Here is a 26572-nt window from a genome sequence, read left to right on the forward strand (position 1 = left end):
GTCCACGACGCCTTTGGCAGAGGCTGCCCTCCAATCGGAGCGCCGGGCAGGCCAGCCAGGGCCGGATTTGCACCCCGAGGCAGCTGTCCTCCTTGGCGAATAGGGAAAGGTGAGAGCGGGGGGGGGATCGGGCCCACGGGGGGGGGGCTCCAAGCAGCAGGAGGCGGCGGCTGTGGGGGATTTTGAGTGGGGGGTGGAGGCAAAAAAACAGCCACCACGCAGCCTCCAGCATCCCATTCTGGCGCCCGGACGCCTGGGTCCCTTGCAGCCGCATTGGGGGGGGGGGCGGGGGGAGAAGTGGCTGGTGGAAGTGGCTGCAAGGCGGGATCGGGGGAGGCAGGCGGAGACACCCCCCCCATATTTCTTCCTCTCCCCCCCCCCCCCGTTCATCTTCCCTGCCGAAGCGGCCTCGCCCTCCTCCATCTTCGCATCTCTCCATCCTCTCGGCCTGGCGCGCCCCTCCCTGGTCTTGCGGGGGGGGGTCTCTTTGCAGAGATGGGCTGCGGGGAGAGAGGGGGGGCTCAGGTTGCAAGATGGAGGGGCGGGTTAGGGGGAGAGTCCAAGCTGGAAGGGGTCAAAGGGATGACGCATCGGTCGCGGTTCGGATGAGGAAGCCGCCTCAACCTGTTTCTCTCTCTGTGCGCGTCTTGCCCCCCCCCCTCGGGCAACACGGGCATCTGGAGGGCAGGGAGATCTTTTTGCATGCATGCATGGGGGGGGGGCGTGATGAGATTGCAAGACGGCAGGGGCCCCAAATACTGAGCTTGCAAGCGAGGCGGGGGCGACCATGTGCAGAGACAGGTTGCAAGGCGAGAGCGCCCCAAATAAACCCGGGCGGGCGGGGAGGGTCGCAGGATGCAACTTCTTCTTTCTCCCACCTCTCTCCTCCTTCTCTCTTGCAGCGTCTCCGCCCCCCAGCAGCATGGCGCTGCCCCCCTCGCCCCCACGCCGCCCCCGCCTCCGCCGCCTCCTGCAGCTGCTGCTCCTCTGTGGGGCCTCGGCCCTCTCGCTGGGGGTCCTCTTCCTGGCCGGCGGGGCGCACGAGGCGCTGCTGTCGCGCTCGCTGCCCTACCTGCTCCCCTCCGGCAGGGGGCGCCCTTTCTCCCCCTCCAGCTGCGCCCCCCTCCTGCCCTCCGCCGAGGCCTTCCTGCTGGCGCCCGCGGGCGACCCCTGCGCCCTCCGCACGCCCTTCCTGCTGGTCCTGGTGGCCAGTGCGCCAGACCACGCCGCCCGGCGCCAGGCCGTGCGGGACACCTGGGGCGGGGTGCTGTGGGCCGGCGGGCGCCCCACCAGGACCCTCTTCGCCCTGGGGGTGCCCTCGGAGCCCTCCCTGCAGGCCGCCCTGGAGCGGGAGGCGGCGCGGCACGGAGACCTCCTCCAGGGGCGCTTCCTGGACACCTACGCCAACCTGACCCTCAAGACCCTGGCACTCCTCGGATGGGCTGCCACCTGCTGCCCAGGCGCCTCCTTCGTGGTCAAGGCCGACGACGACGTCTTCCTCAACCTGCCCGCCCTGGCGCGCCACCTGGGCGCCCTGGCCAGCCCCCCACCACCCTACCTGGGCCGCATCCACTGGTGGGTGCGCCCCAACCGCGACCCTCGGAGTCGGCACCACCTCACGGTCCCGCTCTACCCGGGCGACACCTTCCCCCCCTACTGCAGTGGCACCGCCTACGTCCTCTCCGGGGAGGCCGTGCCAGCCCTGCTGGGGGCGGCACGCCATGTCCCCCTGGTGCCCCTGGAGGACGTCTTTGTGGGGCTGTGCGCCCGCCGGGCCGGCCTGGCCCCCCTGCACCTGCCCCACATGGCTGGCTCGGAGCACTTCCCGCCGGACGCCTGCTGCTACAGGGAGGTATTGTTCAGCGTCCATGGCGTGGCGCCGGCCGAGATGGTGGCTGTTTGGGAGGAGGTGGGCACCCACGAGGGGGCGTGCAGCGCCTGGCAGAGGGCCCTGGGGCTCGTCCGCTGCAAGGCCCTGGCGTGGCTGGCGGCGTGAGCACGACGGAGACTTCACTGGAGGAAATCTGCACCCTTGGAACTCAGCCAGAGAAGCCTCAGAAACTTGGGGCACCGGGAGTGGCGCCAGCCAAGCTCATCTTGCAGAATTGGCAACTGGTTTTGCAGCATCAGAGGTGGGAGCCCCCAGGGGTCATGTAGTAGCCGCACCCGACTGGCTCATTAAGCAACGCACAGAGTCAGCATCCGTTCTCAAAGGACACACGCCCAGCCCTTCCTTCGGCTTGCTGGTGCCGCAAGCAAACAACTTCAGTTGTGGGGCAGAGACAGAACTGGACAATGGGGTGGGACCCCCAAGGGTCATCCAGCCAAGCCCCCTGCAGCGCAGGATTTCTGCCACTGGATTTTGGGACCTGGGACATTCCGCCGCCTTCCCTGGACGCTTTTCGGTTTCAAAAAACGGCCATGTTACTAGTCGTCACGGATTTGGAAGCGATTTCCGAAACGCATGGGGTGCGTGGGGCAGCCTGGGCTGTGGGTGTCACCTTCATGGTGGGGCTTGGATGTGGGAATGAAGGCACCTCTTGCACCGCCAGGTCACAATTCTTGGCCCCCCCCCCAGCCCCAGCCGTTGGTCTTCAGTGACCGGCAGCCCGTTTCTCTGGACTCCCTCAGAGGACGGCCATTCCTTCTCAGCAGAGACGGTGGAGGCTGAGCAGAGACACTGACAGACTTGTTATTCACCCACTTGTCTTCGAAAGCCGGCCTTTGCTGCCTCTAGTGGGAGGGAGTTCCATAGGGGAAGTGCCTGCAGGATCCGGCCAATGGGGACCCATCCAGTCCAACATCGGAGAGAGGTGCATATTATGGGAAGCCCTAATAATAATAATAATATTATGAGCATCCTCTCACCCAGCCCCCTGCCCCGGTGGGTGTGCAGTTGGGGTGAACAGCCCGCTGGCAGGGCCTGTGCCCCAACGTCCTTCCCAGCAAAGTGGACTCATCCGGTGGCATTCACCGCCTCCAGCCGCAGAAGCACAGCATAGCCGTTGCGGCCAATAACAGGAATAGTAATAAATAATTTTATTATTTGTACCCCTGGATTGCTCCTCTTCCACAAATCGGGTTCCTTTCTGGGCTTTGAGGACGCTCTACTCGCAAGGAGACCCTTCCGCGCGTGGAACAAACTCTAGCCCAATGGTTGCCATTAATTTGATTTGAACTGATTTCATAATAAATTGATTTTAGAATGCCGTATTACTTTACTGTTGTTAGCCGCTCTGAGCCCGGCTTCGGCTGGGGAGGGCAGGATAGAAATAAAATGTTATTATTTATTATTATTTATTAAAGAGACTTTCCCAGGAAGGGTTTTATATTTTATTTTACACAAAAAAGAGCACAGGTCCTTCGCAGGCCATCGAGGAAGAACCAGAGGGGCTTTGGGGAGGATTTTGACCCCGCCCACGCAGCCCCCATCTCTTCCTCGCAGAGGGAACGCCAGCAGGTCCTGCCGCTGGGCGGGGCGGGGGGGGGGCGAGAGGGTCCTTTCCACCCCATGGGGGGGGGGCTTCTTCTTCTTTTCTAGCCAGACGGCCCCCTGCCCCGTTTCTACTTCTGGAAGCGGTCCAAGGCTGACCTCTGACCTTGAGGGGCTTTGGGGGCCTGCGGACATGGTCGCTGCTCTCCCTTTTGGCGCTGCAAGATGCTCTTCCGAATGGCCGCCTGTGCAGAAAGGGGAAGAAATGGGGGAGAGCCGGGGGTCACGGGCGAAGGAGGCAGAGGGGATTCTGGGAAAGGGAACCAGAGGGGATTCTGGGAGAAATGGACTTACGCGCTGCTCCTCTGCGGCCACCTTCTTCCGGCGCCGGAGTCTCCCCACGGCCGAGTCGCGGCCTTTCGTCCGCTTCCGGGGGCAGAACTTGACCTTGGCTTGGGGGTCGTAGCCCTGGAGAAAGTCAGAAATACAGTGGTACCTCAGTTCTCAAACTTTATTCTGTCCCGGAAGCCCGTTCCAAAACCATTCCAAAACCAAGGCCCGCTTTCCCGTAGAAAGGAATGCAAAACGGATTAATCTGTCCCAGACTTTTAAAAACAACCCCAAAAACAGCAATTCAACATGAATTTTATCTAATGAGGCCATTGATCCAAAAAATGAAAGCAAGAGAACAATGTACTGCAGCCACACAATCGATCAATCAGTCAGTAGCTGAACTGGGTTCCACAAAGTCACAACAATGAGCTGCAAGAACGCAAAATAAATAGCAAAAACAGACAGACCTCAACGTAAGACTCAAATCGGAGCACGTTCTAACTTCCAAAAAAAGTTCACAAACTGGAACACTCACGGGGTCACAGTGTTTGAGTACCAAGGCGTTTGGAAAACAAGGTACCGCTGTATCCGTTATTAAACGGAGACGTTCGGGAACCCAGATACCGCTGTGCTGAAAAATGCGCCTACCGTAGACTCCGGTGTGTAAGACAACGTTCTAACCCGGGAAAAGAGGTTAAGAAGTCGGGGGTCGTCTTATACGCGGGTGTGGCTGCAGTGGGCAGCGGCCTCCGCTCCGTGCCGGGAGAAAGATGCCCGGCAAAGATGCCCAGCAATGCTAAACCGGCTTCGCTGGGCGGCTTCTTCCCGGCGCGGAGCCCGCCACCCACTGCTGCCGAAGCGTATAAGGCGACCCTGCCAATTTGGGGGGTTCGTCTTATACGCCCAGTCACCTAATACGCCGGAATCTACGGTATTTAAACATAAAAATAGGTTTAGTATTTTACCCCACTAGTATCCCGTTTTGCGGCTGGTTACATCGTATTTTATGATTTACGCGTGTAGTTTCGTAACACACACACACACACACACACAAATATATATGTGTATAATTTTCTGAAAAGGGGTCTCAAAGCCACCACATTTTTGGCCAGCCTCCACCCCCCCATTACCAGCGTGTCCTCCCCCCATCAGGTTTGCCCAGGACAGACCCCCCCACCCAAAATCCCCCCTCGCCCCGGAAGACCCACCAGTCTTTCGACCCGCTCCTTCTGCCGCTGCTCCAGGGAGACCCTGTCCACGGTGCCCAGCTGGCCGGGATCCAGCGAGATCAGCTCGTGCGGGATCTGTTGGAGGGAGCGAATGAGAGAGAGTGAGAAGAAGTGAGGGCCCTTCTCTGCTTCACCTGCGGAACTCCCTGCCCCAGGGGGCGGAGCTGGCAGCTGCAAAACGGTCGGGGAAATGGAGCCTCAAATTTCGGAGGCAGTCTATGTGAGTCGCGGCAGGAAGAGAAGACAGCCGGCCTCTGCGAGGACAGGGCCCCGATCCTCCTGGGGTACCTTCTCCAAGAGAGCCTTGACCTCCCACTCCTGGCGCTGCTTCCGGCTGCGGAAAGGGTTGCTCTCCAGGGCATCAAAGTTGGGCTCCCCGGCTCCTGCAGCGTGAGAAAAGAGGGGGTGAGCCAGGAGGAAAAGCCATTGGGGGGAGACTCAATACCCCCTCTAAGGCAGTGGGGAGACCCAGCCCATCTGCTCCACCCTTCCCCTTGGGCTAATCACGACACACTGCAAGGGGGTTGGGCTGGATGACCCTCGCGGTCCCCCATTAGGATATAGTTCCATTCCACCTTAAAAGGGAACAGGCTGTGCAAAGATTTATTCACTCTGCTGATAGAGCGTGCACAAGTCTCTAAACCTATCTGATGCCCCCGTCTCCCCGGCAGTATCCCAACACCCCCGTCCCCCGCCCCCCCTTACCTGGCACCAGGAGGCTGGCAAAGCCTTCTCCGTGGCCTACGCCCAGCACGTCCTCAAAGGGGCAGAAGCGCAGGGCGTGAGCTGGGCGCGGAAGGGAGTGGCACAGGTAAGGCTTCGTGGGCGGGCAGGAGGCAATGTCCTTGTACACCTGGGAAGGGAGAGAAAAACAGATTTCGGGGGGCTGCGGACTCCCAGGGTCTGTGGGGATGGAGTGGGGCCCCTGCAAAGAACAGCGACAGCTTTCCAGTCAGGGCTAGAGAGGATGTGATAGAAGCTTGTACAATTGCACCAGGCAAGGAGGAAAGCAGAGAGATCAATTCCCCCCATATTCTGGCACAGCACTCGAACTCGTGCCCGTCCCAGGAAGCTGAATGTCGGGAGATTCGGGACAGGTTAAGAGGAAGTTCTCTACGCAGTGAAACTGTGGAACTCCCTCCCACTAGAGGCAGAGAGAGAAAAACACCAACTCGGATGGTTTTGATTGCACAGATCCGTGCAGAAGCCTGTTGATGGCTGCTGACCAGGGTAGTCCTGATCTCGAGTTCGAATCCTGATTTGGGGGCATCTGGCTGGCCACTGTGGGCCTGATCCAGCAGGCTGTGACTTTTGAGATTCTGGCTTTACCTCCATCCGATCCAAAAAAAGCCCTTTCTCAAAGCGTTTGCAAAAGTGCAGAACTCAGCTGAATGACAGCACGAGAAGGGGACACCGGAGGGTCATCCATCCCACCCCGCTCAGGGCAGGATCCTGCAACTTGCTCCAACCCTGATGATTGCCTAGGATATCTTGATGATGATTTCAACTTGTATGCCGCCCTATACCTGTGAGTCTCAGGGCAGTTACAACATATAATAATAATAATAATAATAATAATAATAATAATAATAATAATAATAATTTATTATTTGTACCCCGCCCATCTGGCTGGATTTCCCCAGTCACTCTGGGCGGCTTCCACAGAAACCAAAAAACACTAAAATATCATACATTAAAAGCTTCCCTGAATAGGGCCGCCTTAAGATGTCTTCTGAATGTCAGGTAGTTGTCCATCACCTTGACATCCAATGGGAGGGCATTCCACAGGGCGGGCGCCACCACCGAAAAGGCCCTCTGCCTGGTTCCCTGTAGCTTTGCTTCTCGCAATGAGGGAACCGCCAGAAGGCCCTCAGCGCTGGACCTCAGTGTCCGGGCAGAACGATGGGGGTGGAGACGCTCCTTCAGGTATACTGGACCAAAGCCATTTAGGGCTTTAAAGGTCAGCACCAACACTTTGAATTGTGCTCGGAAACGTACTGGGAGCCAATGTAGGTCTTTCAAGACCGGTGTTATGTGGTCTCGGCGGCCGCTCCCAGTCACCAGTCTAGCTGCCACATTCTGGATTAGCTGTAGTTTCCGGGTCACCTTCAAAGGTAGCCCCACATAGAGTGCATTGCAGTAGTCCAAGCGGGAGATAACTAGAGCATGGACCACTCTGGCCAGACAGTCCGCGGGCAGGTAGGGTCTCAGCCTGCGTACCAGGTGGAGTTGGTAGACACAAAATCACAAAATACACCACAAAAACCCACAATGCCCCCCCCTTAAAAGACATAATTACTTCTGCACACTACTGCCTTGCCAAGCGGATTCTGGTTGTACATAGAACACAAAAATAAATTGGGCCCATCTTGTCTGCATAGGAGTCAAATACCCCCAGGGACAGAGGAATCAAGGTAGACTGCCTCTAGGCTTGTCCATAAGGACATGGGAAGAGCCTGCCAGGTTATGCTCCAAAGCGACAAGCTGTCTCCGCCATGACTGAATTAGAACCCGGTGCCGGATGTGGGGCAGGGGCCTGACATTAATCAGGGAAAATGAAAAAATTCAATTAAACCCCTCAGGCTTTAGGATTTGAGGGAGATGGAGCCGCAAAGCCCACTCAGGAAATTTGGGGAGTCCCCCCGCCTGCCCCCAGTTACCTGGATGATCTCCTGGCATGCGGCCCCCAGGAGCCCCCGCTGGCTGAAATCTAGCTGCCCAGCGCCGGTGGGCAGCAGGAGGGAGTGGAGGCGGCGGTAGGTGCGCAGGTCGTAGATGTGCAGCTTCCGGTCCAGCCCAGAGGTGGCCATGTAGCTGCGGGGAGAGGAAGCAGAGAGTTGTGGGTCAGGAAGGGAACCCCAGGGGTCATCTAGTCCAACCCCCCCTAAAATACAGGGGTTGGTAGAGCTGTCGTTCTCACAGGCGCTACGTGTCACCTGTTCTGCACTGGAAAGAAGATTAATTAAAAGAGGTGTGGGAAAAGGAGGCAACAGAACAACCACCATATTTTTCGCTCTATAGGACGCACCCGAGCATAGGACGCACCTAGTTTTTAGAGGAGGAAAACAAGTAAAAAATATTCTGAATCAAATCATTGCAGCTGCCTTGCCCCGTGGAACCAGCGCAAAAGGAGGAAATGCCGGGATTTACCGGCACAATAAGCTGGGGGAGGGGCGGAAGGGGCAGTCCCAATCCTGCCGGCACATTGTAAATCTAGCAGAGTAAGAGCTGCTTACACGCGTGCAAGCCTGTATGTGACAACGGCGGCAAGAATCTTAATAGCGCAAGGGTGGAAGAATGTAGAAACCCCGACTAGAGAACTATGGCAAGAGAAACTGATGGACTATGCAGAATTGGCGAAACTGACATACAAATTATGTGATAAGGACAATTGTGACTTTAAAGAAGAATGGGAACCTTTTACAAAGTACTTAAAGAAACAACAAAATGAACTGGACTCCTTGGCAGGTTTTGAATAAACATACACAAATTTATTATTTCTAACATATACAGTGGTACCTCGCAAGACGAAAGAGTTTTCCGTTTTTTGAGTCGTTCCGCAAGCCGAAGTCCCCTATGGGCTTGCTTCACAAGACGAAACATCTTGCGAGTTTGTTTCCTTTTTCTTAAAGCCGCTTAGCCGCTAATAGCCGTGTTTCGCAAGACAAAAAACCGCAAGACAAAGAGACTCGCGGAACGGATTAATTTCGTCTTGCGAGGCACCACTGTAGTTAGATAAATTAAGGATCTTTACTATTTTATAACATGCAGAGAATAGCATGTGCTGAAAAACCAGAGAGAGGAGCTGAGGGATGTCTGGGGGGGGAGGGGAAAATGGGGGGGGGAATGAGGGTGGTGTGTTTTTGAAAAATTGTTATGTTGAAATTCCTAATAAAAAATATCCCCCCCCCCAAAAAAAAAAAAAACTGTGGGAAAATGTGGGAGAAACATACGTTGAAAACCTCTATAAGCATACAAGAAAATTATTAGCAAAGGGAGATAACAGAAATTGCTGGGTTAAAGCTGACCGAAAGTCCAGAGGTAGCGTTATTATCAATTTATGAGGTGGTGGAAGGTTCGCAGGCGAGGAAGGACTTGCTTCTAAAATGATTGACAGCTGCACGAATTATTATAGCCAGGAAGAATGGCATAAAGAGGTGTGGGATATAGCTAATAATGATAGATTAACATGTGCCATTAAGGTAAGACGGGGAATATGCAGGAGGAATGGTTTTGAGGAGGAGATACAGAAAGTGTTTGCAGAATTCGTACTGTTAAAACAGAAAAGGGGTCAAACCATCGCACGAGGTCCTGGGGTGTGCCCCGCTCTTTAAAAATCTTGTAGGGAGCAAACAACTCCCTCGAAGAGTCCTACCAGATGCTTCAGGCTGTCTGAAAAACCGCATTCCCTCTTATAAGGCTGCCCAGGTTTGGTCCCACCACCCTGCCAGGAAGACTTGGGCAGGACAGGGCCTTCTTGGTGGTGGCTCCTCCCAAGCAACTCCCAAGGAACTCCCTGCCTGGGGACCCCAGACTGGCTCCTGCCTTGTTGTTCTTCTGCTGGCAGCTGAAGGCTGTTTTATTCCCACACTTAAGGGGAATAAAGGGGTCAAACCATCGCAAGAGGTGCTGAAATTCTGGGAGGTTGGATAGTTACAACGGAATGGTCTCCGGGGTGGGGTGCACATTTTTTTTCTTCGTTATTTATGACTTTAAAAAGGGGTGGGGAATAGAAATAAATCCTTTCGGCGTGCCACCACTGACACTGGGGAACTCCCTGCCTCTTGAACCCGGCCCCCGCAAGCAGCGTTCTCGCCCAGCCCAGCCTGCCTCAACTTTGCCGTGTGTTTCGGCCCGTTTTCGATTTCTCCTTCGGCGGCCGACGGTTTTTTTGCTATCGCGATTTCTTGCGTTTGCACACACCTCCCGTCGTTTACTATTTGCTGTCATCGTTGAATTTGCACTCGCAGGGCAGTTCGCAAAACACAGCGATGCGGAACGAGGCGGAAACGAGCCCAAGCCGCTATGCCAAGACCGCCCTCGTGGCCTGGCTGATGTGGTCGAAAGGAAAGCAGAGTTGGCAGAAGACGACCCCCCAACCGCCTTAGGGATCCCACTCTGGAATTGTGTGGGGTTTTCTCCCCAGCCTTTCCTTCTCCCAAAGAGGTCCCACAACACAGTGGAGGTTTAAGATCAGAGTTGTCCTAGAAGGAACATTTCACCATATGTGGTGGTAATGTAAGAAAGTAAAAAACTTCCGGGAAATCATATATAATGAGATGACAAAGATGTTGAAATGTACATTTTTTAAAAAACCAGAAGCATTTTTTACTTGGTATTACAGGTGAGGATATTAATAGGCAAGATGTTAAATTGCTTCTTTTATATGCAACAACTTTAAAAAGCCCTTGTCACCCCATCCTTGGGGTTCAAAATTCCTCCTTGAACCTGTTGCGCAATCAACTTTGGTTTTGGAGCTATTTTGCTTTTGGAGCTATTTGCTCCGGTTGGTGGCTGGACTCCTTCCTTTATTCCGCAGAGACTGAGCAGCCTCGCACCTAGATTCTTCCGTAACACAGGATTGTGGCCGTCGTCACACGCCGATGGTTTCTGGCAGCCAAGGGGAGACGGGAGGTGCAGAAACCGCCCCAGACGGAAAGCAGGACTCGCATTTTGCAAATTAAAATAATCGTTTCACTCACGTGCCAGACCCGTCGACTGCCAACGCCCTCACGGCCCCCCGGTGGCACAGCATCCGAACGAGGGGCTCCTTGATGTTGGGGCTCCAGAGGGTCACCGTGCCTATTTTTTTCAGGGGGGGGAGAAAAGATCAAACTGGGAAGGGAGGGAGGGCTACTCCTGCCTGCCGCCGGCTTCCTCCCTTTCCGTCCGTGGCTAAACACCAGCTACAACCAGCCCCCCCACCTCCCTCCTGCCCCACAAGTCCTGCTTGCAGGATCCCAGAACGGTCAGCTTGGAAGGGACCCCCAGAGGCCATGGGGCCCAACCCGCCGCAGTGGGAGTCTCACCGTTGCTGTGTCCCAGGTGGACGATGGCGTTGGAGGGGTTCTGCGCCATGACCCCCAGCCGGCCCCCCTTGGTGCAGATGGTGGCCACCTCCGTCCCCACAGAGATATCCAGGTACTGCAGGAAGCCCGTCTCGCTCTGGGAGGGGGGCACACAAAAACAGAGGAGAGAGCTTTGCAATAAACAGACCCTCGCATCCAAGGGGGGGGTCTCTTTTCTGTGGGCAAAGGCACCCACCCACCCAGGACAGACCAGGTGCTAGATCAAGTCGGGTGGGGGGCCAGTTCTTATTTAGGAGAGGGTCCTGACCTCCCCCCCCAAGACTGGCCAGCCCAGCCCACAGCCGCAACCAAACCCACAAAAGGAGGGTTAGGCGGAACAATCCTCGCCTTGCCCCAGACACTGCGCCATGGAGACAGCTTTGCTAACTCTGCAAAACTGCCTGTCCGGCCACCGTGGAGACCCTCCCAGCCGCCTCTCCGCACTGCGGGAGAAGATTTATTCTTGGCCCGGGGGAAATCATGGTGCCGGGGCATCTAGATTGCTTGCAGCTGGATAGGTTGCGAGTGCAAGATGGCTGGGTGATTCCACCTGGCCCAAATCTCCATGCTAACTGCTGAATCTGCCCCTGGCATCCGGCTGGGATGGGATTGTCCCGGCTAACAGAAGAGGAGCCAGGCCAGCAACGCCTCTCTGCCGCATGAAATCTCTGCTGGTTGCTGCTGGGCTGTGCTTGGAGCTAAGTTTGAACCTGCAACCAGGATCTGGACGTTGCTGTGCGAGCCAGGGGTCAAGTCTCTATCTAAAGGAGTAGCCCTGTCAGGGCTCTAGCAGGAGATTGTGTAAATACCTGTAACTGTGTATGCTCAAACCTGCCACTAATAATAATAATAATAATAATAATAATAATAATAATAATAATAGTATTTATGCTCCGCTCATCTGGGAGACCCAGCCACTCTTGGCAGCTCCCAACAGAATATTAAAAGCACAATAAAACATCAAACATTAAAAACTTCCCTAAATGGGGATGCCTTCTACAAGTCAGATAGTTGTTTATTTCCTTGACATCTGATGGGAGGGCGCCACCACCCAGAAGGCCCTGCAACCTCACTTCTCGCAGGGAGGGGACCGCCAGAAGGCCCTCGGAGCTGGACCTCAGCCACTGACTGAAGTCCGCCGCCTGTTTTTCTCTCAAGGTGTTCCCACACCTTGCTAAAGACGCTTGCCACATATTTAATCCCTGGGTGGTGACTCCCGCAAGCTGAGAATGGATTACTTGTAGGCGTGGGTTTTGCCCAGACATGTATATCTGAGATTCATTTATACGAAACACAGGAGGAATTAAGAGCACCACCTATGTATTAGATGAGTTGATAGACGGCTGTCCTTGTCAGCTCTTCCAATGATATTTGTGGGAAGCTGCGCAGTGGCCGGGGCAAGCCAGTCAGATGGGCAGGGTACAAATATAATAACAATCAGAATACTACTACTACTGTTCTTCCCTTTTCCCATTTTATTTGTGTTTTCCGTTGGTCAATTAAACTACACTGGAACCTCGGAAGCTGAATGCCTTTGAACTCGAAACTTTCGGCTCCTGAGTGATTGAAACCGCCCTATGAAACGCCCTCCCATTAGATGTCAAAGTAATAAACAAATATATGACATTTAAAGGTCATCTGAAGGCAGTCCTGTTTAGGGAGGTTTTAAATAACTGGTGTTTTAATGCATTTTTAATCTTTTGTTGGAAGCCGCCCAGAGTGGCTGCGGAAACCGAGCCAGATGGGCAGGGTATAAATAACATGTTGTTGCTGCTGCTGCTGCTAACCCGGAAGTGATTGTTCCAGTGTTTTTTTAGTTTTTCTAAATGTATTTTTATTAAAGATTTTCTTGATTTACAAAGGTATGTGCAATGTCTCTCTCTCTCGTATTTTTTTCCACGCAACACTTTTTTTTAACAAATTAGTTTCATTTGTTGAGACATTAGGAAGAATAGGGGGAAGATTTTCCAGTTTTGGAACCATTTTCAGAAGCCCAACGTCCGGTGTGGCTTCTGTGGCTTCCGATTGGCTCCTGCAGCCAACCATAAGCCGCGCTTTGCAAGTCAAATGGACTTCCAGAACCGATTCCGTTCGACTTCCAAGGTACGGCTGTTCTCTCAAAAGGAGGGAAAGGGGAATCCACAGGTTGTAAGACACTGTACAGATGCTTTGAACAGGGAGAAGGCAGACCCAAGGGTCATCTAGCCCAACCCGCAGGGAAAGCGTCCCTGGCAGATGGTCCCCACCCCTAAGCTCTGCTGAACAGCTTCTGCTGCTGAACTGTTCTTGCTCGCAGGGGTCCAGAGAGATGGGATTGTTGGGGTTCAGGAGAGAAAGATAACCGCCCCCCCCATCGGGCAGCCCCAGTGGGCCTTCCTCACCGCTGTGGCCAAGAGGAAGTGGTAGGGCAGGAACTGCATCCGCTGGACCCCGTGGAAGCGCTTGAGGCAGTTGAGCTCCACTCCCTGGTTGTCGTAGACGTAGAGCCACTTCCGCTGGGCCACGGCAAACATGGTCTCCGTGTGGAGCCACCTGGGGAGAAAGGCGGCGTCAGGGGGGAGAACGGAAAGTCAGGAGGGGCACCCTGGAGTCATCTAGCCCAACCCCCAGGAACGGAGGCGTCGCAGCTCAGAAGCGGAAAGAAGGAGGGGCAGGTGCAAAGGCAGCCCGGTTACGGGCAGGAGCTATGAGCCAGTGAGAAGTGGTAAGGCTGCCCCGAATTAAGTTGTGAACCGCCCTGCAATCTTTGGATGGAGGGCAGAATGCAAATGTAATGAACCACAATACAGTGGTACCTCTGGTTGCGAACGGGATCCGTTCCGGAGGCCCGCTCACAACCCGAAAAGAACACAACACACGTCAGCGCATGCGTGGGTTGCGATTCGCAGCTTCTGCGCATGTCCGTGACGTCATTCTGCACATGCGGCGAAACCCGGAAGTAACCCTTTCTGGTACTTCCAGGTCGCCGCAGGACGCAACCTGAAAACGCGCAACCTGAAGCAAAGATAACATGAGGTGCAACTGTAATAATGATAATAATAAAGAAATTTCATGCGAGGGGCAGCTTCCCTAAGCAGACTATACATTCACAGTCATACCTTGGAAGTCGAACAGAATCCGTTCCAGAAGTCCGTCCGACTTGCAAAACGTTCGGAAACCAAGGGGCGGTTTCTGATTGGCTGCAGGAAGCTCCTGCAGCCAATCAGAAGCCGCATCGGACGTTTTGGTTCCTAAAGAACATTCAAAAACCAGAACACTCTCTTCCAGGTTTCAATCGTTCGGGAGCCGATTTGTTTGGGAGTCAGGGCGTTCGAGTTCCAAGATACGACTCTCTTGAAATTTCATCTCTGAGCTGGGGGGAGGCAGCGACAACCTCACCGGGAAGATGGGAAACCCATGCCCTGCGCCTGCAATGCAGAGACAGGAGTGCCAGGAATACCTGGCAAGGCTGTCGCTGGTACTTGCCAACGGCAGAACGTTTGAACCGCGGAGGAAGTGGCTTGGGAGGCGAGACAAGAGGAATGGGGTGGGAGGACAGAAAAGGAACTGCTCTGAGATCTACGGATAAAGGGCGGTATACAAATCTAATTAATTGATAAAGGTAAAGGTAAAGGGACCCCTGACCATTAGGTCCAGTCATGGCTGACTCTGGGGTTGCGGCGCTCATCTCGCTTTACTGGCCGAGGGAGCCGGTGTACAGCTTCCGGATCATGTGGCCAGCATGACTAAACCACTTCTGGCAAACCAGAACAGCGCACGGAAACGCCGTTTACCTTCCCACCGGAGTGGTACCTATTTATCTACTTGCACTTTGACGTGCTTTCAAACTGCTAGGTTGGCAGGAACAGGGACTGAGCAACGGGAGCTCACCCCGTCGCGGGGATTCGAACCGCTGACCTTCTGATCGGCAAGCCCTAGGCTCTGGGGTTTAACCCACAGGGCCACCTGCATCCCAACTGATTAATTGATAAGAGGTGTGCAATTTATGCTTGCCTCCCCCCAAAAAAACGCAACACGGCACCCCCACACGTTTTTGCGACTCACGCCACGTCTGCGACGGACTCCATGACGTTAATCTCGCACATCAAGGCCTTTGTGTGCCAGTCGAGGGCCGCCACGTGGCCCCTTCGGCCCCCCAGGAGGAGATGCCTGCGAAGGAGGAAGAGGAGGATTCCTCAAGCAGGAATCTCAGCTAAATCATACAAGGAAGGAGAGCCCACCAGCTCCCAAGGGAGACCGTTCCACCGCCAAACACCTCTTGCTCACTCACCTGCCGTTGCGCGTGTAGTCCACCCGGTACGGGCCAAACTGGTTCAGCCGCAGCTCAAAATGCTGGTGAGAGGAAAGCAGGCCAGGGTCAGGCCCTGGGAGGGGGTCCCCACATTGCCCCCCTTCCTCAAGACCCCCGCATTGTCCCCTCCCCACCTACCTTTGCGCTGGCAGCCAGGTCTACGGCCTCTGCGATGTCGGCCTGGGCGATGGTGCAGGTGTCTTCCCCCTCATCTCCTTCCAGGAACCTGGCGGGGCAGAGGGAGAAAGTGAGGCAGAGTTGCACCCCGGAGGCAACAGCCTACTATGGTTAGAGGCAGCGATGATGCCAGACCCCTCAGGAAATGAAGGTTAATTGGGCAAGGGATATTGAAACACGTGCATGGGAGAGACCGTGGAAGAAGGATTTAAAACTTGCGGCATGTTATAAACTAAAAGAGAACTATATTTGGAGGGGGGAATTGGAGGGGGGGAGGAGGATGGTGTGTTTTTGATAAATTGTTAATTGTTGAAATTCCTAATAAAAAACATTTTTTAAAAAAGGAAAGGGGGTGAGTGAATCTAGCCATTTCAGTTTTACTGTGTTTCTCGTTTTTCAAAGCCTTAAGTTCAGCCCCACAGATTTCCACATCAGTTCATCATTATTATTAATTAAATTTTCTGTTTTACAATTTTGAATACCTATTTAAACATCCTTAAAAAAGAGAAAGAGAAAAAAATAAGGATTAATTAGAATAAGAAGCAAAAAAGCAAAATGAAACGAGCCTTGGAAGGGGGTGGGAAGGGAAGTTGGATATGTTTAAAATATGTTTTAAATTCTGTAATTTATATAAATGTTGTAAAACCCAAAACGATAAAGTAAATCTTGTTTTTTTAAAGGAATTTTTTTTTAAGTAAATGAAGATCTCTTGGCACCATTTGCCTGCACTGAACCAAACATAGCCGTCAACGTTTCCCTTTTTTTGAAGGGAAATTCCCTTATTCCGAATAGGATTCCTCGCAAGAAAAGGGAAAAGCTGACAGCTACGGAACCAAGGCTCACCCACCGCCCAACAGCCTCTTAAATGCAGGTGCAGAAACTACATTACCCAGCATCCTCCAGGAGAAGCATCTCCATCCGGGCCGCCTGGCTGGCTGCTGCCTGGGCCTTCTGTTCCTGCCTGGCCAGCTGGCGCTTAAGGCGCTTGTTGGACACCGCCCCCTGTGGGACATGGGGAAAAGGGGGGGTCAAAGATGATGGTGGCCCGCAGCTCCCCCCCCACACCTCGGGAGAACGTCTCCCCCCCCCAGGAAGGCCAGAGCGCCTCACCCGTTGGCCCCTGGCTCCTCGCTGGAACTTGCGCACTCGCTCACGGCTGACGGAGGCCGGGCCAGGAAACGGGTCCACCTTCTGGAAGAAATCACAGAATCAGAAGGGACCCCCCAGGGGCCATCTAGTCCAACCCCCTGCAAGGCAGGGATTGCAGCGAACGCCCAAGAGCAAACCAGGCGGACGTGGAATAGGGGGCAGGTTGTATCTCCCCCCCAGAAAGATTCAGCCCCTTCCCCAGACTTCCTGAATTCGAAGGGACCCACCAGAGGCCATCTAGCCCCCCCTCCTGCAGTGCAGACCTACTTCCCTTCGTACCCCTGATATTCTCATATATTACATTGTGGGAAATGATATATGAAAATGATATACTGTTGAAAATGATATGTTAAAAAACTAATTATATTATGTCTTTTAACATATCATTTTCAACAATAATTAAACATACTTTTATATCTTATACAGTTGGTGTTTTTTTTACTTCCATCAATCACATCTGAAAATTTTCAAATTAGAGATCGCACTAGACAAGATTTTCAAATAGCATGGGGGGGGGGAACGCAGAGAATACATCACAAAACAGTGCCCTAAAATACACACCTGGACTTGTTTCGATTAATGTCTGCAGGAGGCTTTGTGGATATTTAAGTTACAATGAGAAAAATCTAAATAATTATTCATAAAGGAAACCGCTTATAAGACGTAAATAAGGAGGCCAGATACACGATAAAGGAAGTCTTTTGTTTGGTTGTTTGTACTGTTGTATGTTATGCTTATTGTATTTCTGTACTTGGGGGGGGGGGTGTTATGTTATGTTGTAAATAAAATTTCCAATAAAAATTAAAAAATTAACTGAAAATTTTCCAATCTGTTCACTTAATTTACATTTCTTACTTTCACTATTGTATTTAAACCTCACAAGCAATATCTCTATTCTTTCTCTGCTTTGTAATGTTTCGTATATTACACCTGTGAAATTAGCGAAAAAGGAATAAGACAAATAATAAATGTTGGAAATGCAAAGAAAAAGGAGGACCGTACCCCTGATATGGTCTTCTTCCTGCCAGGACCCATCAGCTTCCGTGGGGAGGCCTCATCCTGCCGCGGCTTCTTGGCACCCGGAGCGCCACTCTGTTCTGGGTCAGCTTGGGGGGCTTCGCCCTCCCAGTATCTCCTGACGACCTTCTTCTTCTTTGGGGCGGCGGAGAGAAAGAGGGATTATCTGGGGTCAGACAATCAAGGAAACTAGCAAAAGGCCAAGTAAAACCGCAGAGCTAGCCTGACGGAACCGACAACGTTGCAAAGGAATCCTAAATGCATTGAAAGCACACCCCAGTTGGAAAAATCTATATTACCAAAGCTGTATTCGACGGATGAAAGTACATGGTGTTTGACATGATTGAGAATCGTGGACTCAGCGACGGAGAATTATAAAGCGTCAAGATCGAGAGGTGGAAAATATGGAAACGACGAGGAGAGTCAGGACTGAGATGTGGAGATATGCTTCAGAGATCCAGACTGTGGGGAGCTCCCAAAAATTAATAATTATAATTTGAACTATAATTTGGATTTTTTATTTTAGTTTTTTATTTTAATTGGAGTATTACGTTTGGATATATTAATTGGAAGCTTTTTATTGGAAAATAAATAAAGATTAAAAAATAAACCACATGCTCACCCCCCCCACCAGACCCCTGGGAACTCTAGTTTTAGGGTGCTGGGAACTGCAGAATTGTTGTTCATGCATTAAATCTGCATACTGCCCTTCATCCGAAGACCGCAGGGCTGCTCAGAGCATAGAAATACGAGACAAAAGGCGCAAAATGCATATATGAAGGACATGAAGAAAGCAAAACAATAAACGCCCCCCCCCCCCCGCTTCCAAAACACACACACACACATTTAAAAGGACATAGGACAAACTGGCTAGAGAGGATAAACTACGTGTCCCAGAATCCGTTTTGTGAGGCGGAGGAGAGGATGGGCTCCAAATGGATGCCTTCTTGGGGGGGGGCAGCCAAAATCAATAGATGGGGGTGATTTGAAGAGGGCCTGGAGCAGAGAAAAGCACCCAGGTCCCAGTCCTGGAGACACAGAAGGGAAGGGCCAGAAGGGGCTCCCCAAAGGCCATCCAGCCCCACCTCTTTTTTTAAAAAAAATATTCATTTTTCTTGTTCATTCATTACATACATCTCAATTTCTTAACATTCACTACATATTCCTCCCTCCCTCCCCTCCAACTTCCGCTTCAGGTTTGTTTCTCTTTTCACCCACTTTGGTAACTCCTAACAGATAAAGCTATTAACAACATAACATCAAGCCTAAAAACATAAAAATAAAAGGAAATACACCGTAATATTTCACTATCTTCTAAATGTTTTCTAATGCTAATAATGTGAATGTTTGTTTAAATCCTGCCATCAAGTCTATTGACTTTCTCTGTTTCTGCAAATATGATATAAATGGTCCCCATTCTTTTTCAAAGTCGCTCTTGTCTTTTCCCCTTAATCTATCTGTCATTTCTGCCCTTCTCTTGGCTCTCCATTTAGATGGGATTTCTTTAAAGATGTCAACTTTCTGTCTCTCCACCACTTTCTGTCCCTCAACTTTAGCAGGAATGACCTGCTAAAGCACCGAACGATCCCAGACCTGGAAGGGAACCCCAAAGGCCATCCAGTCGACCCCCCTCTGCAGCCCTTCTTCCATGTAGGCTTCAGAGATCTCAGGGACGTGGAGGTACATCCTGTCTAATTTTCTGTTTCCCTTTCTGCATTTCTCTGCTTTTGGTTGAGCAAAGAAATGACTGAGCTTGGAGATGGAGCGGATTCCATGACTGAGCCAAATTAAATCCATCCCTGGAAAGAGCCAGGCTTTTCGAATCTCCAGTTCCCATAAATAAGTTAGATAATACCAGCCAAAAAAGGCAGTAACTCCCTTCACTTCTTCCTCTTTCACAAGCATTCATTTGCATTGTTCAATCATTTCAGGCTCAATTTCTTCCTTGGGGTATTATTATTATTATTATTAATGATAATAATACTGCCATATAACAGTAGATTGTAGGTTGTAGGTGGTGAATTGGAAAAGAAGAAGGAAGGAGACAACAAGAAAAACCCACAAAATTGGAGAAACCATATAAATATTCAGAGTGTGGAGAGAACTTTAGTCGGAGCTCCCAGTCCACTTCCCATCAAGGAAAGCTCTTCGTTCACAAGGAGAGCCTCACTTCACATGAAAGAACTAACGGGGGGAAGAAAGTAGTGCTTGAAATGTGGGAAAAGCTTCCTTCGCAGCTCCACCCACGATTCCCATGAGTCAAAATAAAAAAATTCCTTCCAGTAGCACCTTAAAGACCAACTGAGTTAGTTCTTGGTATGAGCTTTCGTGTGCATGCACACTTCTTCAGATACACTGAAACAGAAGTTGCCAGATCCTTCTATATAGTGAGAAGGTGGGGAGGGGTATTACTCAGAAGGGTGGTGGGAATGGGAGATGGGCAGATAGCTGAGATGAGCCTGTTGACGACAGAAGGATCTGGCAACTTCTGTTTCAGTGTATCTGAAGAAGTGTGCATGCACACGAAAGCTCATACCAAGAACTAACTCAGTTGCTCTTTAAGGTGCTACTGGGAGGAATTTTTTTTATTTTGACTATGGCAGACCAACACGGCTACCTATCTGTAAAAATTCCCACGAGATCCTTCATCCAGGGGAGTGTTTGGGAAAAGCTTCATGCAGGTCAGAAACCAGATCAGTGCTTGGAATGTGGAAAGAGCTTCATTCAGGTGGTGAATCCAATTTTCCATGAAATGTTTCCTGCAAGGGACTGTTTAGAATGTGGGAAAAGCTTCACCTAGGAAACCAGCCTCAATTTCCATTAAATAAAACACAGCGGGGATAATCAGAGCATCTTAGCGAAGGGGAGAAGGCACGTGGTATAATAGCTGGGATCAGGAAAGGGGGGAGAGTAAGGCAGGAATCCAGGCTCCCGGGTCCCAGGATGGCCAGGACCCCCCAAGGGGCACCTGTCCCACCCCCTGGGGGAACCCCGCTCCCCCCTCACCTTCCCGGGCTCTCCGGCCTCCTCCCGCCCGCCGGCCCTTCCTTCCTCCATGGCTGCCGCTCTCCTCTCTCCCCCAAACCCGCGTGGAAAGCCCGGCTGCCGGCTCCAGACGCCCACTTCCGGGTGCTTCCTCCCACCTCGACCAATCGCCGCGCACAGAGCGGCCAGCTCCCCGCCAATCGCCGCGCGAGGGGGGCCGTCCCGGAAGTGAAGCCCCCGCGGAGGCCTGGAGGCGCTCTGAGAAAGGGGAGAGGCCATGTTGGGTCAGGGCAGCCGGTTCTTCCATGTTTGGAGCGGGAGGAAGGGCCCGCGGCCATCTTGAATGAGGGCAATTCTGTGCCTGTCTGTTATATATAGATGCATACATAGCTGTGTACACATTATATATATAAAAGTTTAATATAGATAGGGAATTGATAGACCTAGGCGGTATATAGATATAGGGCAGCTGCCGGATGCCCCCCTTGGTTGGGCCTGTGATGGACAGCAGAGCCAGGCCAGTCAGCGGACTTCGTCCCTCAGAAATTCCCCCAGGGGGCGGGAGCCTCGCTCTGATTGGCTGCCAAGCCAGCGGGGGCGGAGCTAGCCCTTTTGGCGGGAAAATGCAAGGCGCCTTTTCTGAGGGGGGAGCTTGGGGGGAAGGTGGGGGGAGGGAAGGGAGACCCCCAAGAAGGAGGGCTGAGGGGACCCCCTGGGTGTGGGGGGGGAGGGAAGGGAGACCCCCAAGAAGGAGGGCTGAGGGGACCCCCTGGGTGTGGGGGGCGGACTGAGAGGGGGGCGAAGGGAAGGGAGACCCCCAAGAAGGAGGGCTGAGGGGACCCCCTGGGTGTGGGGAGCGGAGGGAGACCCCAAGAAGGAGGGCTGAGGGGACCCCCTGGGTGTGGGGAGCGGAGGGAGACCCCAAGAAGGAGGGCTGAGGGGACCCCCTGGGTGTGGGGGGCGGAGGGAGACCCCCAAGAAGGAGGGCTGAGGGACCCCCCTGGGTGTGGGGGGCGGACTGAGAGGGGGGCGAAGGGAAGGGAGACCCCCAAGAAGGAGGGCTGAGGGGACCCCCTGGGTGTGGGGGGCGGACTGAGAGGGGGGCGAAGGGAAGGGAGACCCCCAAGAAGGAGGGCTGAGGGGACCCCCTGGGTGTGGGGAGCGGAGGGAGACCCCAAGAAGGAGGGCTGAGGGGACCCCCTGGGTGTGGGGAGCGGAGGGAGACCCCAAGAAGGAGGGCTGAGGGGACCCCCTGGGTGTGGGGGGCGGGCTGAGAGGGGGGAGCGGAGGGAAGGGGCCCCTCGCTCAGGAACCCCCCAAGTTTGAAAGGGACATGACTCAGTCCAGGAAGGAGAGGGAAGAAGGGGCAGAAATGGAGTTCAGCATTGGAGCACCATGTCTGGAAAGCGGAACATCGGCCTGAGAAGAGACTTCTGCGTTTAATGCCCTGACCGCCTCCAAGTTGAGGCCAGAAGTTGACTTCTGCCTGAAAGTACCTGAAACTGTTCTTAACCTGAGGTACCACCTTAGCTAATGGGGCCTCCCGCTGCTGCCGCACGATTTCTGTTCTCATCCTGAAGCAAAGTTCTTAACTTGAAGTAATATTTCTGGGTTAGCGGAGTCTGTAACCTGAAGCGTCTGTAACCCGAGGTACCACTGTATTACTATTCTCCTCCTTGGGCCTCCGAGACAGAGAGGGCCTTTCCCTCCTGGCCCCCTTTGCAGACCCCAGCGGATCCCCCTGGGCCGCTTGCCTGGCCTCCTCCGTGGGGCAACATGGCGGGGAGAGAGGCTGCCCTGCGGAGGCCAAGCCATCATGGCAGGAAGGCGGCTGAGGACCCAAGGTGCCGCCCTCCTTCACCCCGAGAGCGTGGGACCCCCGAGGCCCAGAGACCCCCGATGGTGTCTCTGGGAACAGCTGGGGCACCGGAAAAAACAAAATGGCGTTCCCGCCTTTTTTGGAAAAACACCATCTCTTGGCCCTGCTGCCTCCGTGGGCTCCTCCTGGGCCTCCCTGGACATTGGGGGTAATCCAGCTGCCCCCAAACAATGGGGGGAAAGAGGAAAAGGAAGAGAAGGAAGGAGAAATGAAGGAGAAGCTGGGAGGGGAGCAGCCATGAGGGAAACTCAGGGGGGAAACTCCCTCAGGAAAGCGGGCGAAGGAGAGGAGGAGGAGGCCCAGGGGAATCTGAAAGGGGATTGGCCAGCTGCCCAATGGAGAGGCCTCTGATTGGTCCAGCCTGGCTCTGGGGCGGGAAATGGGGTCAGATAGTTCTGGGATCCCAGTAGAAACTGGTTTTCTGGCAGGAGACATGGGAAGGATGGCAGGTGTCACTCTTCCTTTGAACTGGAGTCCGGAGTCAGCTCTGTCAGACTTCTTTCTGGAATAAGAAGCGCCCTCCTTTCCTGCTGGGTCCCAAACAGGGGCAAGTCAAGCTCAACGCCACCTCCAACCCCCTCCCCTCCCCACTTGAAAAGCACCATTTTGAGAAGCAGCAACTCTCAAATACGAAGAAATCAGCACCACCTGCTAACATTCCCCCCCCCCCCGCTTGGTTTTCAGGGAGGGCTTTTCTTAGCCCCTCATCGCCCCCCCAATTCAAAATAAGGGGCAGGCTGGCTGGAGACCCTTCCCTCCAACCCCCTTACCATGATTTAATGGCATCCCGTTTATATGTATTCCCCTTGTCCCAAAAGAGCCTTCGCTTCAGGGGTGTCTTCTGCATGAGCTGCCAGGAGAAGGCACCTCAGCCTGACTCTCCAGTGGCAGAAGGTTCCCTAGGACACTCCAGGCTCAACGTGGGTCAAACGCTGAGGAAAACTTCCTGGAGCAACTTTTGGGAAAAGGGGAATACATATAACCGGGATGCCATTAAATAACAGTAAGGGGGTTGGGAAATGGGAGTGCCTGATCACCTCATCTGTCTCCTGAGAAATCTCTACGTGGGACAAGAAGCTACGGTTAGAACTGGATATGGAACAACTGATTGGTTCAAAACTGGGAAAGGAATACGGCAAGGCTGTATATTGTCTCCCTGCTTATTTAACTTACATGCAGAATTCATCATGCGAAAGGCTGGGCTGGATGAATCCCAAGCCGGAATTAAGATTGCCGGAAGAAATATCAACAACCTCAGATACGCAGATGACACAACCTTGATGGCAGAAAGTGAGGAGGAATTAAAGAACCTTTTAATGAGGGTGAAAGAGAAGAGCGCAAAATATGGTCTGAAGCTCAACATCAAAAAAACGAAGATCATGGCCACTGGTCCCATCACCTCCTGGCAAATAGAAGGGGAAGAAATGGAGGCAGGGAGAGATTTGACTGTCTTGGGTTTCATGATCACTGCAGGTGGTGACAGCAAAAGAGAGCCCATAATCCCAGGATCTCTGAAATGAACAAATAAATGCACAGGATGGTCCAGATCGAACTCTTCCACGGATAAATGTTTGCCACGTCCAAAATGGAAGGGAAGAGCAGAGCAGGGTCCTCCAAAGAGCCGCAGGGGTTTGGGATCTACGCATTCAGCTGCCCAAGGCACTTGCGAAGACCTAGATCTGGGCTCCTTGGGGCAAATGGGGGCGGGGAGGGCAGGCTCGGTGCGCTGGGTTTGGCAAGGGTTAAAAGGAGCAGAGCTGGATTCCTAGAGAGGACAGGAAGTGAAGGGGTGAAGGTCCTCCATGGCTAAATTCCCTCCCTCCCCCTCCCTGCCTTCTTCTTCTCTCTCCTTTGCAAAAGCCCCTCCTGGAATCCGGTGAGTCCCCTGTTTCCTCCCCCTGAGGGTGCAATGGGGAGAAGGGGGTCCCAGGGGGGCAGGGAGGGGGCATGGGGGTCCTTGCTCAGATCATGCCTGGAGGGGGGAGACCCCCAAGTCGGGGAGCAGGGGGTCCTCCTTTGTCCTCTCTGCCAAGCCAGGGAGGGGGGGAGATCGCAGGAGGTCTGCAGCTCTGCTCTTCCTTTGGGATCCAGATGCTGCTGCCTTCCTCTTTAGGGAGGGGGCTTGGGGTCAAGGAAAACTGGGCAGGCAAAGAAACCCCTTCAGATTGAGGGATTATGATGATGTGGAATGGGACGCGGGTGGCGCTGTGGGTTAAACCACAGAGCCTAGGACTTGCCGATCAGAAGGTAGGTGGTTTGAATCCCCGCAATGACGGGGTGAGCTCCCGTTGCTCGGTCCCTGCTCCTGCCCACCTAGCAGTTCAAAAGCGCGTCTAAGTGCAAGTAGATAAATTGGTACTGTAGCAGGAACACCATCATTCAGTTTGTACAAACTCCACACACACTCACACTCACACACTACAAACGCTGCGCTTCTGTGATAAATTCATAGAAAATCCACCATACATCGGATTTGCAAAGTTCCACTTTTATTTGACTCCATGAAGGAAGGACTACAAAATGGGGAAGGTTTGATACAGGGCAGCCATAATCCCTTGAGCATCCCAGCACATCCACAGGAGCCCTGCCCAGTTGCTATGCCAACCCTGATGGTCCCAGACAGAAGACCATCAAGATCACAAAGAACTTGCATATGGGAGTGGACAAAGGACAATGATCAGATTTTCCCTCTGGGGGCAGGGAACTGCAAACTCCCCTCTGTCACCTGGAAAGGACTCAAGGGGGAACCAGCCAGGGGACAGGACACTCAGGTTACCACCACAACTCCTCCCTCAACCCCTCCTTTCTGTAATGTATGCATGATGTTTCTGGGGGTGGGCTTGACCTAGAGGATGGGAATTTCAAAAGTCTTTATAAGGCCTTGCACACCATTTTTCTGTGTCTTTCCTCTCCCCTGCAAGTGAGGGGAGCACCCTGTTGCAATAGTTCAATCAAGGCCAAGCCTACAGGCTGCTGTTTTGCTCCAAGTTATCCTGGTTGTGTCTTTGTTTTTGTCCAAGGGAGCCCTCGGATTTTCCCGGTAACAGTACCACTCCAGCAGAAGGTAAATGGCGTTTCCGTGTGCTGCTCTGGTTCGCCAGAAGTGGCTTAGTCATGCTGGCCACATTTATACAAGGATTAAGACCCATCATTAAAATACACAACAAAATTGTTCCATTAAGATACTGAAATAAGTATGCAAGAAAAGAATAGTATTAAAAGAATGCAGCTATTAAGAGGCAGAAAAGAACAGAGCAATGTGTAGAAGATCATCTTTCTTCTCCCTTTTTCCCTTAGGGTCCAGTGTGCTTTGAAGACGTAGCTGTTCCTTTCACAGAGGAGGACTGGGCTTTGCTGGATCCTGACCAGAGAGTTCTGCAGAAGGAAGTCAAGGAGGAGAATCCTGGGATCGTGGCCTCTCTGGTAAGGCTCCCTGCTGGATCATAAGATCAGTTTTGAAATTCCATACAGATCTCTGAAGGACAAACCTCCTCTATTTTGAGGAAGCCCAGTAGCGCCACCTGCAGCATCTGAGATGTTAACACACCTACAACTCTCCATAGGAGATGCATCTCCTGTTCTGTCTGGGAATATTCTTCCACCAGTCCTGCCTTTTCAAACCAGGATGAGGCTGCTCTGAGCTGCCCAGCCCTTCTTCAATGTAGGCTTCAGAGATCTCAGGGACGTGAAGGTACATCCTGTCAAATTTTCTCAATTTTTTTTCTTAAAAAAGGCAGTAATTCATTTCCCTTCTTCCTCTTTCACAAGCAGTCATTTGCATTGTTCAATCATTTCAGGCTCAATTTCTTCCTCAGCCTAAACATAATGTCAGAGCTGCTACCAGGTCCCAGCTCACATAGGACCACGCCACACAGCGTCCACTTTAAAAGAGTCTTTATTGAGTTACAGGTTTCATTTCCGAACTGCAGCGTGCAGCTCTACACCTTCTGCCCTAGGTCGGCGAAGACCCATCTGAGTCCCCGCCTCTTGCACACCAGCTTAATACCCTAG

The 26572-nt window shown here is 52.8% G+C and overlaps 5 protein-coding genes and 1 long non-coding RNA gene across 9 annotated transcripts in view; 3 read left to right on the forward strand and 3 right to left on the reverse strand.

The window, feature by feature from the left end:
- Positions 1-26572, reverse strand: part of LOC309525751 (uncharacterized protein) — a 375811-nt gene that overhangs the window by 177905 nt on the left and 171334 nt on the right. The gene's annotated exons all lie outside the window — the stretch shown is intronic.
- The window catches only part of LOC309525793 (uncharacterized protein), a 243835-nt gene that overhangs the window by 170673 nt on the left and 46590 nt on the right, over positions 1-26572 (forward strand). The window contains exons 1-2 of one of the 3 annotated variants that reach the window (XM_082211366.1): positions 21927-22200; positions 23741-24437. The exons of the other annotated variants lie outside the window; for them this stretch is intronic. The gene's annotated coding sequence lies outside the window, so the exon portion shown is untranslated. Of the gene's footprint in view, positions 1-21926; positions 22201-23740; positions 24438-26572 lie in introns of those variants that run through there. 3 annotated transcript variants of the gene reach the window in all.
- B3GALT4 (beta-1,3-galactosyltransferase 4) lies at positions 843-3321 on the forward strand. Its single transcript, XM_082211422.1, has one exon. The coding sequence runs from the start codon at positions 923-925 to the stop codon at positions 1994-1996; it is 1074 nt and encodes a 357-aa protein (XP_082067548.1). The 5' UTR covers positions 843-922; the 3' UTR covers positions 1997-3321.
- WDR46 (WD repeat domain 46) lies at positions 3320-21035 on the reverse strand. Its single transcript, XM_082211285.1, is given in 17 exon segments — positions 3320-3678; positions 3788-3901; positions 4975-5070; positions 5284-5378; positions 5701-5848; positions 7656-7809; positions 10698-10797; positions 11025-11160; positions 13445-13595; positions 15108-15212; positions 15334-15395; positions 15493-15580; positions 16421-16533; positions 16642-16722; positions 17683-17832; positions 20704-20930; positions 20933-21035. Coding segments are annotated over 17 exon segments (2022 nt in total). The 5' UTR covers positions 21021-21035; the 3' UTR covers positions 3320-3564.
- LOC309525861 lies at positions 17997-20573 on the reverse strand. The gene is made up of 2 exons (XR_014216556.1): positions 20388-20573; positions 17997-19580 (listed from the first exon to the last, which is right to left on the reverse strand). It is a non-coding gene; the product is annotated as an uncharacterized lncRNA (long non-coding RNA).
- LOC309525798 (uncharacterized protein) overlaps positions 24708-26572 on the forward strand; it is a 31807-nt gene continuing 29942 nt past the window's right edge. The window contains exon 1 of the mRNA XM_082211381.1: positions 24708-25984. The gene's annotated coding sequence lies outside the window, so the exon portion shown is untranslated. The remainder of the gene's footprint in view (positions 25985-26572) is intronic.

Source organism: Podarcis vaucheri (genome assembly GCF_965113315.1).
Source record: "Podarcis vaucheri genome assembly, chromosome: 2".
Classification (NCBI taxonomy): domain Eukaryota; kingdom Metazoa; phylum Chordata; class Lepidosauria; order Squamata; family Lacertidae; genus Podarcis; species Podarcis vaucheri.